This window comes from Meleagris gallopavo, chromosome 5 (assembly GCF_905368555.1).
Source record: "Meleagris gallopavo chromosome 5, MGAL_WU_HG_1.1, whole genome shotgun sequence".
Lineage (NCBI taxonomy): Eukaryota > Metazoa > Chordata > Aves > Galliformes > Phasianidae > Meleagris > Meleagris gallopavo.
Genome location: NC_139408.1, coordinates 28653676 through 28671577, shown reverse-complemented (window position 1 = coordinate 28671577; position 17902 = coordinate 28653676). Strand labels below are relative to the sequence as shown.

At 37.8% G+C, this 17902-nt stretch overlaps 1 protein-coding gene across 14 annotated transcripts in view; it reads left to right on the top strand.

Moving 5' to 3' along the window:
- The window catches only part of GPHN (gephyrin), a 262511-nt gene that overhangs the window by 221721 nt on the left and 22888 nt on the right, over positions 1-17902 (top strand). For all 14 annotated transcript variants that reach the window (XR_014883571.1, XM_085225016.1, XM_085225019.1 and 11 more), the window contains 6 exons: positions 479-571; positions 2597-2652; positions 7943-8062; positions 12615-12673; positions 12900-13053; positions 14166-14287. Coding sequence is in view for 13 of the 14 variants with exons in the window: in XM_085225016.1 (XP_085081142.1) it covers positions 479-571; positions 2597-2652; positions 7943-8062; positions 12615-12673; positions 12900-13053; positions 14166-14287 (604 nt within the window). In the remaining variant the exon portion in view is untranslated. The remainder of the gene's footprint in view (positions 1-478; positions 572-2596; positions 2653-7942; positions 8063-12614; positions 12674-12899; positions 13054-14165; positions 14288-17902) is intronic.

The following is a 17902-nucleotide window of genomic DNA, read 5'->3' as shown; positions in this document are numbered from 1 at the left end:
AATTTACTGAAACATGTCCATCGTTACTGTTCATGTGCTATCCTCTGTGCTTATTCTATTACCTTTCATGTTTTGCACAAAACCTAAAAAAAAAAAAAAAAAAACCTAAAAAAAAAAATAAAATACAGAACCACATGCAATTTTAAGAGATTTCAGGATAAACAATATATTTTTTTCTGTTTGATCACATATCAGAGCTATTACCTCTGTGTTTGGTTACCTGGCTTTCAGATCAACTGTCAATGTTTTTACCATAACGGATCATTTACTGCTGCTCCTACAAAAAGATTCCAGTTTGTTTGTTTGTTTCATTTATGTGGAGGTTTAGACAGAAATTAAGAACCTGGGAGATCTGATCTGTTCATGAGATCTCTCACGTACATGTTTCATCCATCAGAGCACACTGCTGTCACACTGTTTTCTTTTTCACTAGTTCTAATGACATGGAGCATGGTCTTTTCTCTTTTCTCCCTTATAGATGGAATGGGCCGAGTCCTTGCTCAAGATGTATATGCAAAAGATAATCTACCACCGTTTCCAGCATCTGTAAAAGATGGCTATGCTGTCAGAGGTAAAATCTTACTTCCTTAACATGCAGTATAGAGCCAGTAAAACTACTTTTCAACATGTCTTTCGTTTACTTTCATGTTTTGTCAGTCAAGCAGGATGTAGTCCAGTAAGCTTTCCCATGGACATTATAAGAAAATTAACTTTCAGCTCTGCAAGATAGATTTGACCGGAGCTGTCTGTTATCCATGTGTGTGAGAGACAGGCAGACCAAAATGGCCAGTAATTTTGGCAAGAGAGTGCAGATGTAGCCAGAGAAATACAGGTAATATAGTGCTGAAAAAGATGATAGGGGAAGCTCTGAGTAGTATGCTGCTGACAAGGGCCTTGGGAACAAGAGAATTCTGTCTTGCAACTTGATTGCTACAAGGTAAGGGAAAGCAAAAGTTTTGTTTCAATAAACATGCAGAATGATCAGAATGGTCATGAACTCCGTTCTTAACAATTTCTGTGACAGATAAGGCCCTAATTTTGGTGGTGTATTCAAATAGAATAACAACATTATTGTTCTTGTAGATCTGTTATCTCAGGGTATGAGAAACAAAGCTTGTAGACTGAGATTATAAAGGATTAGCTCCAAAACCTTGTCTAGTTCTTCAAGCTGTATCAGTTTTATATCATCTGTAAACCTTGTCTCCTTATCACTATTAATTAGGGAATAAAATCTAATTCAGTAATATTTTATCGATTTTAAAATAATATAGCCATTAGGGATTTTTTCTCTTCTTTTGGAGGATCATCCCAATGCATTTTTTAGGTTTTACTACTATATTCAGTAGTATTACATGCATTATTCAAAGACAAGTAGTGGTAGAATCTCTCTGATTTCCTGGAAAAAAAAAAAAAGGCCAAATGTAGACAGATCTGAGAGAGCCAGAACAATTTCCTCATTACAAAAAAATTTGCTGTTTTACAAGAAGGTTTGATTTAGGTAAGAGTACAGTTCAGTTTTAATGCTATGCTGTCGTTATGATTCTGTATATTTAGCAAAGAAACAGCTAATAAACTTGAAAAATCAAATAACAGTTAATTTGTGAAAATCTCTGAACCATTTCACAAAGAAAGCAGTATTGCTGCTATCAGATGCTTAGGTTGGAGATTCCTATGTTTTTTGTGTTCTGCATTCTTTGATTATGCTCATTCGTATTTTAAAGATTTTTACTACAACGATGAAGACTAGACGCTTCCTTCATTTATAATGGAAACAGGGACTTTTTACAGTCTTTAAATTCTAGAAAGCTGGAGCTTTCAAAGAAAACATCACTAATGCAACTTCACTGTAAGACCTTTGAGGCAGGCAGAAGCTTGAACTTTGCTAGGATTCATGCCTTTAGTGTCCCTGTAAAATTACAAATCTGACTAAACTAGAAGTCCTGAAGACTTTCAGTTTGTTAAATCAATGATCTCTGACTTTTAATTTTCAAAATGTCTTCAACAAAGGATTTAAGGTAACTAGTTCAATACTACTTCCTAAAATTACAAAACAAAAACAAAAAGGTAGAGAATGCAGATTTCCAAAGCAGCCCTATTGCCCTTCAGAAAATCCAGCCAGTGTAGTTTGTAACCACTGCGCTTGTCCACATTCTCCAAAAGCAGAAACAGAATCTAGAAATGTCAATAAAGTAGATAACAGACTGTGTGAAAATGTGTGATTCCTATGTGTTGGTCTCAGAGAAAATTTTGCTCACAGTGGGACATTCTTATACATGTAAGTTCATGAACTCCCTTAAGTCTTTGTTATTAATGTAATTTCTCCTCATCTCTTAATCCTGCTTCCATATCACCAGAAATCTTCTGTTAAAAATCCTATGGTACCTGTAATTTTCATAAAATATAATATAATATTTATATAATAAAAAAATAATAAACGACTTAAAATCTAAAATGTTTGCAAAACTTCCATAACCTCTGTTGTAATTAAACTGAAGAACTCAATCTTAGATAATTCTTTAGCTCTCCCACTCTTAATTTCTATTACCGTCATTTGTTTTGGTTCAACCTTTACCATTTGTGTTGTCCATCTTAACAGCTGCAGATGGTCCAGGGGATCGATTCATCATTGGGGAATCCCAGGCTGGAGAGCAGGTAGGTACAATTTCTTCTCTCATTTTTCTTTTTAAGTGTATTTTTCTCTTGCAAGGTATTGCTTTGTATTTTTACAAGCCTCTCCAGGGCTTCCAAACTCAGTATTCTTGGAGGTGGCAGGAAGTAGGACACAGCTGTAAAGCCTCCTGCTGTGTGCCTTGGGACATGATTTCAAACAGTGAGGTAGTACGGTTACATAAGGAACTAACAAGGATATCCTAAAATACTTCAGAGCATTGTGCTGACATGTCCTATAGGAGCACATACAATAATGTTCTGCCCTAGTACAAGGTTAGAGGACACAAGGTTTCTTATGTATTACAGTTCATAAACAGAGAGAAGCAAGATTTAACCCTTTCTTGCTGACAGACATCAGCCCAGAAACTGTTTCCACAAAATGCTTGTATATGTCGCCCTGATTCCTGCAAACAGAAGTGTATTTAGAATTTTGTAAGAAGCGTTTTAAGAAAGGTAACAATCTGAACAATCTTGTGGAAGCATCAGAAGCTTGATTTGCCTCACAGGGGAGCCCAGCAGCATAGTTAGCACTACTGTTCCTTTTCTGTTTGTTTAAAGAGTCCTTGTCCTCTTTAGCAGATAAATGGATTGAGTTTAAGGGAAAGTTGGGGTAGCATCCATTCGTGACCTGCCGTGTCATATAAGTATTCATAAGTAGAGACTGTGATTCGCTGCCAAACTCAAGAGTACATTTGATAAAATTTCTATACTAATACTAGGATGACTGATAGAAAAAATAATCAGTTATGTTCTACCTCATTCATTATTCTGTCAATTTAATTATACCTGATACCCTCCATTCAAGAGAACATGGGTTATCTAAAATTTTTCTCCAGCTGCTTCAAGTCCCAGCATATAATTCTGATCAAAATCTAATGTATGTGAAATGATGGATAAACGGAGTAAGTAGCAGGCAAACAAAGCAAACAAAGCTTTGTTGAGGATTTTACACTATTATCTGTAAAACTGCTAAACCCAAAAGTCTCAGGTAAAATAGTTGCATTTCATACAGTTGTTTCAGATTTTAGAAGCATTACCTGTTGCAGGATTGTAGCTTTTTTTTTCCTTTTTAATGGAGTTGAATTGCCTATATATGCATAACAAATGCAACATTTCATTTTCCTAATCACGGTAGATACAGGTGCATGATAGATAGGTGCAGCATCTCCCATCCATTGTCATGAATTATACTATAGTGGCATAGGCATTATCTCAATAATAATACTCATATGAACTTAGATTAATGACTGTTATACAAAATGTATAAAATTACTAAAAATAGTAGAAATATGTAGATTAGTGGTTCCAGTATTGTTATATCTGGCTTGAATTTTCAGTCTTTCTGTCTGTATTTTCTAAAATACAGAAGATTGTCAACTATACCTACAACCTTTTATGTGATCATTATAAACTATCAAAACCAACAGAGCAATCTGCTGTATTATCATTTGTATCATTATTTATCTGTCATCAGTATTCTTATTTTGCTAGTTAAAAAGCGTTATGGCACAGCAGTGCTTGCAAGCAGTACTGGTAAAAAACTGTGTGCACTTAGAACTGCCCACAGGTCTGAGGGGTTTTGATGTCCTAATCAGTTCAGCAGGTTTGTAGTAAGGATGGAAGAACAAATGGAAGACTGTTCTCCTCCTACAAAATTTAGTAGCTCACAAATGTGTATTTACAGGGACAGTCTGTCCTACCAGATTAATTGGAATGGGGGGCATGCAGAGAGAGAACAGTTCTGGAAATCCCAGCGGCAAGTAAGAAAAATGAGGCTGTTGACCTCTGAATAATTGGTCAGAGGTTTTCTCTTGGGCCAACACATCTTCATGTTCATCTCCTTCCCAAGAAATGATTTATAGCCATGGAAGTCTCCTCAGTCTTATTTCACCCTTCAGTCACTCTCAGCAGCAGCAGCATACTGCTTTTCATGTTACAGACCAATTAACTGAATGATTCACAGCAGGGAGTTCAAAATAGGTTTAGATTTGGCTCCTCCTGTAGGGAGAAAAAGGTTATGTAAATGCTACTTAAAGAGGAAGAAAATGGGACTGAAAACTACAGAGCGACCACATAGACAAGCTGGACATTTCTGTATCAATCTGTGAATTGTATATTATTTTCTCAATTCCATTTCCAGATGGCCATGCTTATATTAACAGACGTTTTTTTATTTAGCATTGAAGAAAACTTTCAGGCACAGCCCTGCTTTGGAGAGCTTAGGACACATTTGAGAGCGCTAGTCAAGGGCCATCAGCAGAGACTCTGTGAAAAACTAGACCACAGGGAGCAATGATTTTCTTCCTATAGTTGAATAGCTGAGGATTAGAATTTCCTGGAAGACCAAAGATGTTTTTAAGAGGAGCTGTGACTAACCATAATGGATGGATGGAAACAGACATTTTTCATCTTTCCATTAACTTGACCCTTTTTACAGAAAGGAGCATGGGTCATTGTAAATCTTGCAGGAGAGGTGTAATATTGTGCAAGAGAAAATGCCTGAGATGAGGTTATGCTTGACAGATTACTTCTGGTTTTAGTCAGTGATTAACATAAAAACGCATTATCAGTGATGAAGGTGAAGGGTAGAATCCTGTACTGCCCTATTGCAGGTAGGTGTGAGATCACAGCGACCTTTAAAAGAGCTTCTGTGAAATTGGTGCATTAATATGCTTTCTGAGAAGCAGTAATCTCTTCACAGTGTCTAGCACAGAAGGAGAAAACAGCCCTGTCTTTTCCCCTGTCTTCTTTATAAAGTTCATCTGACCAAATTCACAAAGGACAAAAAGGAAATGAAATATAAGAGCAGTGCAACTGATTATAAAAACAAATGTTACTGCATCGTAAATTTGTTTAAACACTTTCATCACTACACCTCAAAAAAATTAACTTTATATGGTAATAAATTCCAAAAACACGGATATTTACTGCGCATTTTATCACCATAAGCACTATTTTCTGATGGAGTCCTATGCATGCATTTTTTGTCATTGTTGAGGCTGAAAAACTGTATTTTAAATGGGTGATTTTTTTATGCAAAACATTTCTCCGTTAAAATTTGCTGCTAAAAGACTAATTATTTAGTAAGTTCAAAACAGTATTACTTATTTGTAATGCACCTACAGAAATATGCAAAAGAGCTCCCACACTCCCAAGGCATAAGGTTTGCTTTTTGCAACGTTTGTTTTCATAAAAATCAAACCACCACGCTGGACAGGATTATTTTCACTTACTTTTAATTATATTCAGTGTAAATAGCTGCATCTCAGCTATTCATCAACAGTTCCTTGAATAATCCGTAGTGAGAATTCTGGTTGAAAAAATTAAGAAAGTATTTCTTTCATCTTATTTGTGTTAGATGCCTACTTTAAGATAACATCAGTCTTACTCGGAAAGCATATAAACCATGGCATGCTGCAACTGTGAAGTCTTTTTCCAGTTTATCTTTGCATTTTATGTTCTTCTCAAAGGATGTTAGATTTCCTTTACACTTAGAAAATGGCCAGTATTCAATCAAATCCAAACTCAGTGATTTCTTGGGATACATAGAGCATTACTGTGGTAAATTAGGTACAATCCATTTACAATCTTTCCTAGTGCCTTTGTGCCAAAGAAGAAAATACAGCAGCCTTTGAAATACACACATTCCAAAGGAATATTCACATTTCAGACATTACAGCTGCACTGAAATGGAGTAGAATAATGGACAAGGCAAACACAGCTATGTACATTTGAAACATTGGCCACCTGTCTAGAATTTACAGATGTCTAACAGCTTCCTGTCAAAAGTCGTAGAGTGTATCACTGCTGTGCAGGAGCAAATAATAGTGCTTGGGCATTACTACTTTGAAGTCTACGGGTAGCTATCAAATATGTGCTAATCACACTCAGAAGGAGAAGTCCTGGACACACTCCAATGTTGCATATGGAATATAGAGTCAATGTGTACAGGAATTATAAATGTGACATGCACAGAATATGTTGGATTGATCACAACTGTGTGTATCATGTATGCTAATCGCAGTAAAACCCAAATAAGTTGGCCTTACTGAGGCATTGTGTGGAGCAAACACATTCCAGCAGTAAAATCTCAATTTTTATACAGCTTTCTTTAGCTGCACTTTATGACAAAGATTTTTCTTTTCATTTCTCATGTGGTTGTGGCCAAATTACAGTTTTACTCTGGACTTTGTACATTTGTATTAAAATAGGCTTCCTGGTGTGAAACGTTATTAAAATCACATCACTTGTTTTATTCTGGTATTTTTCTGTTCTTTGTATGCTTCTCACGAAACTTTTTGATGTACTGCATCTTTATATAATTGTAGAGCATTATATATTTTAGTCTTTGCTAAAGTGACGTTTGCGAAAATAAGTATCCTTTGTGAACTGACTCTGAACTGTCTCTCATTATGAGGAAATCTGCTTAAAAATCAAGCAGCAGGTTATATCAGAAAGTATCTCTTTCTGATATAACCTTAGAGATTTAGAAAGGGGCCTATTAGTGACCATCTAGTCCAGCTGCTTGATCTTCAGGTCTAACCAAAAGCTACAGCGTGCTATTAAGGGCATCATCCAAATGCTTCTTGAACACTGACAGGTTTGGGACATCAACTACCTCTCTAGGAATTGTATCTGACCGCTCTTACAGTAAAGTTTTTCCTGCTATCCAGCCTGAACATCCCTTGGTGCAGCTGCGTGCTTTTCACTCATATTCTATCACTGAGTAGTGGGGAGAAGGAAATGCTGCCTCCCTCTCCATTTCCTCTCACCCAGGACAATCTCCATAGTTTTTCTGGGGACTGAAGTTAGACTAACAGTTTCTTGGATCTTGTCCTGTGTCCTTCTTGTAGGTCAGTATAGCAATCCAGTCACACAATATGTAAAAAAAGTAAAAAGGAAATTCAACCTAAGGATGCAGAAATGTTTATCTCCAGACATGTAGTAGATTTTTGCTCATGTAAATTTCTAAAGGTCTCCATTTAAGTGTGACATTTCTGAGCCAATCAGAATACCACCATATTGCTCCTGATCTGAAAGTTATGCTTATGATAGGAATCTAAGGAAAAATGAAGCTACCTGATATGTGACCTAAAAGCCAGGTTCCTAATGGTTTTCAAAGATGTTGGAGTTTGTTCCTGTCAATATCACTAGCAGTCTAACAAGATACATGCCATACGGAAGAATTTTATTCTTTCAGATTATCTTCATAATGTTCATATCATACAAGATTTTTCTATTCAAAACCCAATCGTTTTATTTTGTTTTTCAGCCGACTCAAACTGTGATGCCAGGTCAGGTAATGCGAGTTACAACCGGTGCTCCAATCCCTTGTGGTGCTGATGCAGTGGTGCAAGTGGAAGATACAGAACTCATCAGGGAATCAGATGATGTGAGTCACAAGTTAAAACTCATTTTGCTTTTGGTTGCAGCAGCATGTTGCTCATGGTGGAATCCTGTAGAAGACCTTTTATGTTTATCTTAGAAGTTCAAGGAGTTTCATGTCAGTTCCTAGTAGCATTTCTGTTTTTTTAAACCACAGTAACATTACCACAGGCCTACCTGTCCTGACCTTGATTTTTCTTTGTGGTTGTTATCTGCCAGCACCAAAGTTTTTGGGAGCACAATTGAGTGAAAAGCAAACGCCTCTCAGAGATCTGTAGAACCATAGAATCACCAAGCTTGGAGAAGACCTCCAAGATCATCCAGTCCAACCATCCACCTACCAGCATTATTGCCCATTAAAACATGTCCTTCAGTACAACATCTAAATGTTTTTTAAACACTTCCAGGGTCCACCCACTCCAGTGCCTAAGAGAAGTAGTATTTCTATTTCCTAAGGTTCAACCTGAATCTCTCCTGGTGCAACTTGAGACCATTCCCTCTAGTCCTATCACTAGTTACATGGGAGAAGAGGCTGACACACACCTCACCACAACCTCCCTTCAGATCGTATAAGATCTCCCCTGAGCCTCTTCTTCTCCAGACTAAATAATCTCCCTCAGCAGCCCCTTGTAAGGCCTGTGCTCCAGACCCCTCAACAGCTTTGTTGCCTTCTCTGACTACGCTCCAAGGCCTCAGTGTCTTTCATGTAGTGAGGGGCCCATGACTACAGTCCAGTTTGAGTGTGAACTGTATTCACATTCTGAAATAAAGAGTAGTGGCAATTAGACATTATATTTGCTTCTTTTGAAATGAGCTCATGTTCAGCAGCAGATCAATCTCTCTTACATATAGGTCACTCCAAAAGTAATGTCTCCTACTTATTTCCATGAAAACTACAACAGATACAAAGAGCTCAATAACACTATTTGATAGAGAAAATTCTTAGCTACAAAACACTCTTTTACAGTGTAGTCACTACCATTAGCTGTGCATTTTGACCAGCAAGGAACAAAAGCCTGCATGCCATGCTCATAAAAATCTGCACCAGTGGAACTGACCCACTGTCACAGTTGCCACTACTGAAACACATCACCCACTGCCTCACGGTGCTCATATCCACTGTTTAGTCTCCATACGTTTTCAGCAAGTGTCAGTGAATGTCAATGGGTGCCATTTTTTCCAAATGGAGGAATTCAGTGCAACACCTTTGCCTCATCCACACTTCCATGTCAGACACCATTTGGTCAGACTGCCTCTCTGCTGTTATCTGTTGCAACAATAAAGTGTAACAGGGTATTGGTAGGAAAGTTCAACCTCTACTGCCATACTACCAACGTCCACCTCTGACATCATGGTACTATAATACTAATTGTGTACACACAGTCTTAAAGCAAAATGCCTTTTTTTGATGGTGCACAGGCAGTGTCTGTAGACAACTGTATCCCAGTTTGTCTTAACTTACCTACATATTTTTCTCTCTTTCCATGTGTTTGGAGAACTATTTCTGAAACATTACCTTGACTTAGCCAGCTGTGATTTCAGGACACTATTGTAATGTTTGCCATCATCTGACAGTTTTACCAGCAAGTAGATGTCTCTTCTTTACACAAATTCTGAGTTCAGTTATGGAATGAAATGTATGCGTGGTTCTCTGCTCATATCAGCCTTTGCTCTGCTGCTGTTCTGACAAGCTGTTCCACTTCAGCATAGCTACATGCTAGCATTGCAGATGGAGCTGGCATGTAAGCACATGAGTTCTAGCATTTGCAGCTGAGGAAGAAAGCAAAAACTGAAACATATTCTCATTACTTTTTTTCATGCCTTCTTACTGTAAATACGTAGATTTTTACATCTGATGAAGTCTGCAAGCTGTCTAGTTTGGCCTTCTTCCTAACACAGAATTTCTTGCGTCAGTCCTGCTGTGAGGTTTCAGACGTGTATGTGTAAACTGTATTTTCTTGTAAAATGTGTCATTGACTTTACCACTTGTTAATCATTCCATTTCCTTTACTGAACAAGTTTTGCTTGTGGCCATTGCCCACATTATCATGACAAGATTATCACATTGCATAGCAGTATACATGATAACATGTTATTTCCTACTTCCTTTTTGGATGACTGCTATCCTAGATTCCACTGTTCACGAGTGTGTTCTCTGCATGTGGGAATAGATTATATGGCTGTGTGCATACATAAACTCTGTATTTCACAGCAAATGGTCAGCCAGCTTCACTGTCGTTTTCCTGCTTTTGAGAGTGAGGTAGAATCCTTCAATTTTTGCTTTTCCTTGAATATGCTATTCTGCTAATCCTGTAGTTAGTACCAATTAGTTAAAATGTTATTTTCATCTCCCTTTTTTATGCCTGGCTGGCTACATATTTGAAGAAGGCTTTTCTTTTTACTGTTAAGAGCTTCTTCAAGGCTGGGATTTAACTGAAACGAAATCTCTCACATCTGAGAAATGTTCTTCTGAAAAGACAGAGTACTTTTAAAAATGGCTCTTTGACCTCTAGTTGTGATAGCAGTACTTAAACACCATAGCAGGGATTCCCCAGATGGCTGTCGAAGTCACAGGCCTGAAAGGAATAACATCTATTCAGCAGGAAGAAAAATTCTCATCAGCTTGCCAGATGCACCATCATTGAGAAATTAGTCCTTGAAAGAACATTCCTAAACCCTTTTTCTTTGAGTTTTTATGTCACCTCCTTGAAAAAAAGGACGTTAAAGTGATCAGTGAAACAAGAGATCTGGCACTGAGACTGAACATCAGTATGCTGACTGTTAACAGCTATCAGAGTGAACCATTCAGACACAGTTCAAAATATACTAATTTACAGCATGAGCCATACTGCCTGATCTACACCAAGTGGGAGATATTCTCAACATGTCATATCTTTGTGTAGTCCCTACTTCTAGCAACCGTGAATTATCTTGTGTTTATAAAGCATTCTGGGACATTCATCAGTTCCACAAATAACAACCTCTGCACATCACTCAGTTGTCTACAGTCATACTTGCCATGATTCTTTCCAAACCTGGGGTTGCTAAATTTCTCAAAAGCATTTTTTTTCCTTGTTTCAAGTAATCCAGGGACCCTAAGGAGGACTTTTTCTATTACTCAAATGCATCAGTGGCACTTGTCTTGATTCCCTAGAAACTGCCTAGCTATTTTTAAAATGTTATCAAAGCTATGGAAAATTCACATCTGACCAACCATCCCCAGAGTGTCATGAAAAATTAAATAATTATTAACTAACTTTTCTTGCAGATTTTCATCACAAGTCTAAATGATCTTTTACAGATTCAGACAGAGATAAGGGAGATATAAGAGTGTCTTAGGCTCTAGCACAGCAATTTTGGACACTAGCTGCTGAAAATAGTCTTTTCTCTTCAACAGGAGGGACAGGTATTAAAAAAAACAAAATTTGTGTTGACAGTGTATCTTAGATATAAAATAAGAAATAAAAACTTTTCAGAGTTTGCTGGTGTTCTTCATTTCCTGGTTCTCAAGGGTTTAAATATACCTATTTTCACAATATACAAACAGAAGCATAGTTTGTAACAACACGTTACCCTTAACTTTGGGCTTTTTCTTTAAAGCTCTGAGGCATTTGCTTTGAACTCAGAAAATGCAGTCCATATTACCTTTAAGAAAAGAAAGCAAATCTAAGTGTCTGATACAACACTGTCTTCCCTGCATAGTATTCCAAATGGCAATGACTCACTTTTTTCCATCATAAGACTAGTATGTGATTTATAAATTTGAGGAACTTGAACTATGAAATACTGCATCATAATGTAAAGATACAACCTGTCCCTGCTTAAGTACTTGTAGATTCAGTGCTCCTGACAAGCTGGCACAATCTTGAATTTGAGTACATTTATCATAAAACCATTTGCAGGTTTATAAATTAAATATTAATGGTATAGGTCACATACCATTTATTGACACTGAATGAAACACTAAACCGTTGAAATTCTGGAAAAGTTAACTGAAATATTTAAGTAGGCATCAGACTTTTCAGGACTCTCTCCTGTTCACTGTAAATAAACATGATGAATAGGCCTCTTTTTGGTAAGTACAGAGCTCTCAAATAGAAGTTTCCACTACAAAGATGAAGATCTTGAAACAGTTAGAGCTTGTATCATCTCCCTATCTTTTTGTGGATGTAGTGGCATTTTGTCAGTCAAGTGCTCTTTTAGAAATGCCATCTTTGATATAAGGTTGGCTGAGAGGAAAGAAACCACTTGTAGACCACATCAACAAACAAAGGACATCACAACATAAAGGTATATAAATACAGAGGTCATAAAAATGGCAGGTAAAACTATGCATTTAGTGTTGGTCCTTCCTTGCTGAGCTCATCAAAGATGAGCTTCTTATAAACTTCTTTAGCTTTAACACCTATTGTTGCACAAATCAGGAAAACAGTAATACTTAAATCACAAGATCTCAGTGCAATGAGTACTGTGAGCTGCCTGGAAATCTGAGATATCAAAACTGCTTAATCTTGTTTGAATAACTCTGCTGACCTTATATGATCTCCTTGTTTTTATAGGGCACTGAAGAGTTAGAAGTTCGAATCCTGGTACAAGCCCGACCAGGCCAAGATATCAGGTCTGTAAACAGGCTGTTTCATGAACAGTAAAAATATCTGTAAGGAAAGAAGGGCTGATGATGATTTTTACAGTCATTGTTTAGCCTTAAGTACTACTGACATTTTGACAATTTAACTAATGATCATCCTTGAACACTTCTCATCAGAAGCCAGACCAATCAAGGAAAGATGCTTTCATTCTCATTCTTTTTTACATTTTGTCTACTATTGTGCTACTATTTTCAGACCTATAGGACATGACATTAAAAGAGGTGAATGTGTGCTGGCTAAAGGAACTCACATGGGTCCATCTGAGATTGGTCTCTTAGCCACTGTTGGAGTAACCGAAGTAGAAGTTAACAAGTTTCCAGTGGTTGCAGTCATGTCCACAGGGAATGAGGTAAGGAAAATAACTTCAGAATCAAGGTCTGAATAATTCTTACCTTCAGCAGAAGAGGAATGCTGTTTTGGATAATGATTTCCACTCTATTTCAAAGTAGACTGGCTTTTTGAGCTATTGTAACTCATGCTGAGACAACTCAGCTTATGCCAACATGAAGTACGAAACCTGTTGTGCTTCCTTCTTCCTTCTTGCTCTCTCACAAATCTCCCACACTGTATTTGCCAAAATTTGGTAATGCATCCAGCCTTGTGCCGGCTGCTTTCTTCTTGCCAACCAGAGAGGAGAACCTATGGGGTACTCAAGGCTATAATTTATACTGCCAGTCATGACTGGAAGAGTAATTTCTTTTGAGCAGCACTCCTCTGTAGCTGTTGTGTAAATAGCAGGTAACTTGTCTCTGAAAACTGAATGATACTGCAAATGCCCTTCTGCAGTACTGTATCTTAGTATTTTCATTATTTGTAGCCCATGTTGAAGTTCAGACAAACTCCACTAGCCAAAGCATCAAAATACAAGCATTCTCCACTTTTGTTTATTCTCTACCTTACTATGTAACATTATTGCTGATATATTCTTATTATCTACCCTCCTATGTTCTACAAAAGAATTCCTAATGTATGTAAAATGCAAGTTTACATATGTATGTTTTGTAGTAGAACTTCCAAAATACTCATATGAGAACAAAGCTCTTGTTTCTATTTTCCAAAGCAATTTGAATTACATCTTCATTATAAAGCTTCAAATTTTCTTTTAATACTTTTAAATCTGGTTAACAACATCACTGAAGTTCCTATAAAACCATTTAAGTACAAGGAATAACATGGACACTTAAAGTTTGTTTTGATATATACTGTTTGAGATTAGAAGGTTAGTAACCATGGGGAGAAAGCAGGTTTTGCAGACATGGACCAATAGAAACTAAGCAAAATGGAGAATTACACTTTGTAAGGACATCACATATCTTATTAATTTAAATTCACTAAATCACTTTTTGCACATATTTTACATCTGTCTGACAATGTCCTGTCTAATCTGAAGAAGAAAATTCTCATTCATTTAAAGAAACAATGGTCTGAGGAGATTGACTAATTGTATTCCTGGTTTTATAGCTACTGAATCCTGAAGATGATCTCTTGCCAGGAAAGATTCGAGACAGTAACCGCTCAACTCTCCTAGCTACTATCCAAGAACATGGCTATCCAACAATCAACTTGGGAATTGTGGGAGATAAGTAAGTACAATATGTTAGTAAGGATGTCACTTTGTATTCATGTGATTCACTTTACAGCAACTGTGGAGAAAAAGTATACCAGAGAAACTGTCACTCATTTTAAGTATCACTGAGTTGTGTCAGTGCATGTCTTGGAGGAGACATTTTACTCTTTTCATTAAGAAATATTAAGAATAATAATTTGATAAACTTTTTATTGGATTTCATTTATCTTATTTTACCTTCCGTTTGTTGAAATATTTATTACAGCTGCAAATTGATTTTATTGCTGCAGTGTCATCACAAGCACTGTATTTAGTACGTGTGAAAACCCATCTCTGTGGAGACATTTCTACGAGAACTATACTTTTTTCTGATCCAGTAAAGGGAGAATGAAGATTTCTCTCAAAGTTTATTTTCCAGGAGAAAATTAATTTAATGAATAATTTTTTGTCAAATGTTGAGACTTGCTAGAAATAGGTTATTCCTTGTGGATGATTAGAAGTAAGGCCAGATCATAAAAAAAAAAATGGAATCTCAGCACTCATATCTCACCTTGACTGATGACAGAATTCCCAAGCAGGGAGACAAAGTTACTGTTGGGGAACAGCTTTTTTCAAAACCAGTCTTTCCTAATGCACATCTTTAGCTTAACAGGAAGTATATGAATGATCCAACCAGTGTATGATTTTATGATATCTGAACCAACCTGAATGATGGCTTCAGGAAAAGCAGATTTATTTGAAGTCTTTGTACACAAAATGTGACACAACAACTTGCAGTGATTCTTGCGATCTGAGGGGAAGCAAACCCTTCTGGATACTACCTCTGCATCCAGACAGCACTCTTGTTTCTCTGGCCTGACAGAACTCAGTAATACCTTTGACACAGTCCCTCACAACATCCTTCTCTCCAAATTGGAAAGATGAATTTGAAGGGTAGACCATTCCGTGAATGACGAACAGGTTGCAAGATCATACTCAGAGAGTGGTGGTCCATGGCTCAATCTCCAGATAGGAATCAGTGATGAGTGTTGTCCCTCGTGGGTCAGTACTGAGATAAATGCTCTTTAATATCTTCATTAATGACATCAACAGTGAGATCAAGTACACCCTCAGCAAGTTTGCAGATGACACTAAGCTGTGTGATGTGGTCAAACATGCCTGAGAGATGGGATGCCATCTAAAGAGACCTGGATAATCTTGAATAGTGAGGCCAGGAAAACTTCACGAGGTTCAACAAGTCCAAGTGCAAGGTTATGCACCTAGGTCATGGCAACGCCCATTATCAGTACAAGCTGGGAGATGAAAGAATTGAACATAGCCCTGCTGAAAAGGACTTGAGAGTAGTGGTGGATGGCAAGCTGGACGTGAGCCAGCAATGTGCCCTCACAGCCCAGAAAGCCAGCCATGTCCTTGGCTGCATCAAAAGAAGCATGGCCAGCAGGTCAAGGGAGGTGATCCTGCCCCTCTACTCTGTGCTCGTGAGACCTCATCTGAAGTACCGTGTCCAGATGTGGAGTACAGGAGAGACATGGACTTGTTAGAGCACGTCCAGAAGGGAACCACAAAAATGATCTAAGGGATGGAGCACCTCTCTATGAGGACAGGCTAAGAGAGCTGGGGCTGTTCAGCCATGAGAAGAGAAAGTTCCAGGGAGACCTGATAGAGGTCTTTCAGTCTAAATCAGCCTTTCTATCTAAATCAAATTTGCTGGGAAGTCAATACCATCAGGTTAAAGTCTAACATAGGGTCGTCATGCAAAACTGTAGCCTTTTACTTAATTGCTTTCAAGAAGAATCTGTGGAGATTCATGGGCACAGAATGTGTGTGAAAAATAACTAATTTTGAAAGCTCTCATTAATAAGTACAAACAGTTTTAGTGATGTAAGAGCCAACTATGTTTTGTTTTTTTTTTTTTTACTTTTCTAGCATAAATATATGTTGTAACCCCTTTTTTACTTGTTGGATGAGAGCTGAAAAACAGCAAACATACGCATGCATCAAAGGGAGACAAGTGTTGCAGTTTTGCTTTCAGTTATGAGAGAGATTGATGCTTCTGAATTCTCCCTAATAAAGTCTCTGTGTCTTGAGATAATATTATCTTGGCCCTGTGGAGAAGGACCTAGGGGTTCTGGTGGACAAGAAGCTGGATGTGAGCCAGCAGTGTGTGATTGCAGCCCGGAAGGCCAACTGTATTCTGGGCTGCATTAAAAAAGGGGTGGCCAGCAGGGAGAGGGAGGTGATTGTCCCCCTCTACTCAGCTCTTGTGAGTCCCCATCTGGAGTACTGCATCCAGTCTTGGGGCCCCCGGTACAGGAAGGAGATGGAGCTCTTGGGGCGGGTCCAGCGGAGGGCCACTAAGATTATTAGGGGTCTGGAGCACCTCTCCTATGAGGACAGGTTGAGGGACCTGGGATTGTTTAGCTTGGAGAAGAGAAGGCCCCAGGGAGACCTCATTGTAGCCTTCCAGTACTTGAAGGGAGTGTATAAGGAGGACGGGAACTTACTTTTTACGAGGATGGATGGTGATAGGACAAGGGGGAATAATTTTAAACTGAGACAAGGGAGATTTAGGTTAGATATTAGGAGGAAGTTTTTCACGCAGAGGGTGATGACACAGTGGAACAGGTTTCCCAAGGAGGTTGTGGATGCCCCATTCCTGGAGGCATTCAAGGCCAGGTTGGATGTGGCTGCAGGCAGCCTGGTCTGGTGGTTGGCAACCCTGCCCATGGCAGAGGGTTGAAACTAGATGATCTTTGAGGTCCTTTTCCACCCAGGCCATTCTGTGATTCTATGAAATGTAATAAGAGATTCTTTTTAAGCTTTCAGTTTCATGCTTGGGGGGTCATTTCTACAGAGGTAGTTACTTTTAGTTCAGAGAATAGAAGTAGTGAGCCTCCAATTCTAGAGTGATTTTGTAATTTGTAGTAAGTTTTGAAAGAAGAATTTGTTACTGTTGACTTAGTGAAGAATCCTCATCACCTGATATAAGGACCTTACAAGTCTTTCTCCTCCCTTTCTCACACCAACATACCTTGTTCATAAATTTACATCAAAACACATCTGCAATCAAATGTAAAATCTGATTACATAAATAAGTTTGATAACCAGTATAGTGTTATTTCATTAGATAGTAAAGTTACCAAGAGAGTGTTGTCTGTGTAGATATTTCAGTATATATCTTTCTGACTAACACGACTGCCTTGATGGAGTACCACAGCACTTGAAAAATGCAAGACACTTACCAAAGAGATCTTATGAAGGTTACAATTTTGATTTTTTTGGTTAGCATGTCTGTGGAAAAGATGAGTAAGCCTTTAGTGTCTGTTAAATGGTTTACAGGAGTTAAACCATAGATTATGTATGTTTGTATGTGCTCATGTATATGTGCAGTTTATTTTGTACATATTTACATATGTAAATAGAGAGTGAAAAAGAGGAAGACTCTATGCCTGCTATACGTACAGAACAGATGTGATAAAAACACTAGGAAACTATGAACTTCCTCAGAAGGAAAAATTAAAACTTGTAATACTTTCTTCAAAGTCCTCACCGTTATGTATTTCCCCCTTTCTCATATTTCGTTGTTGGGGCTTATATTTTTAGCACTTTTTTCTACTTCTTTTTCCTTATA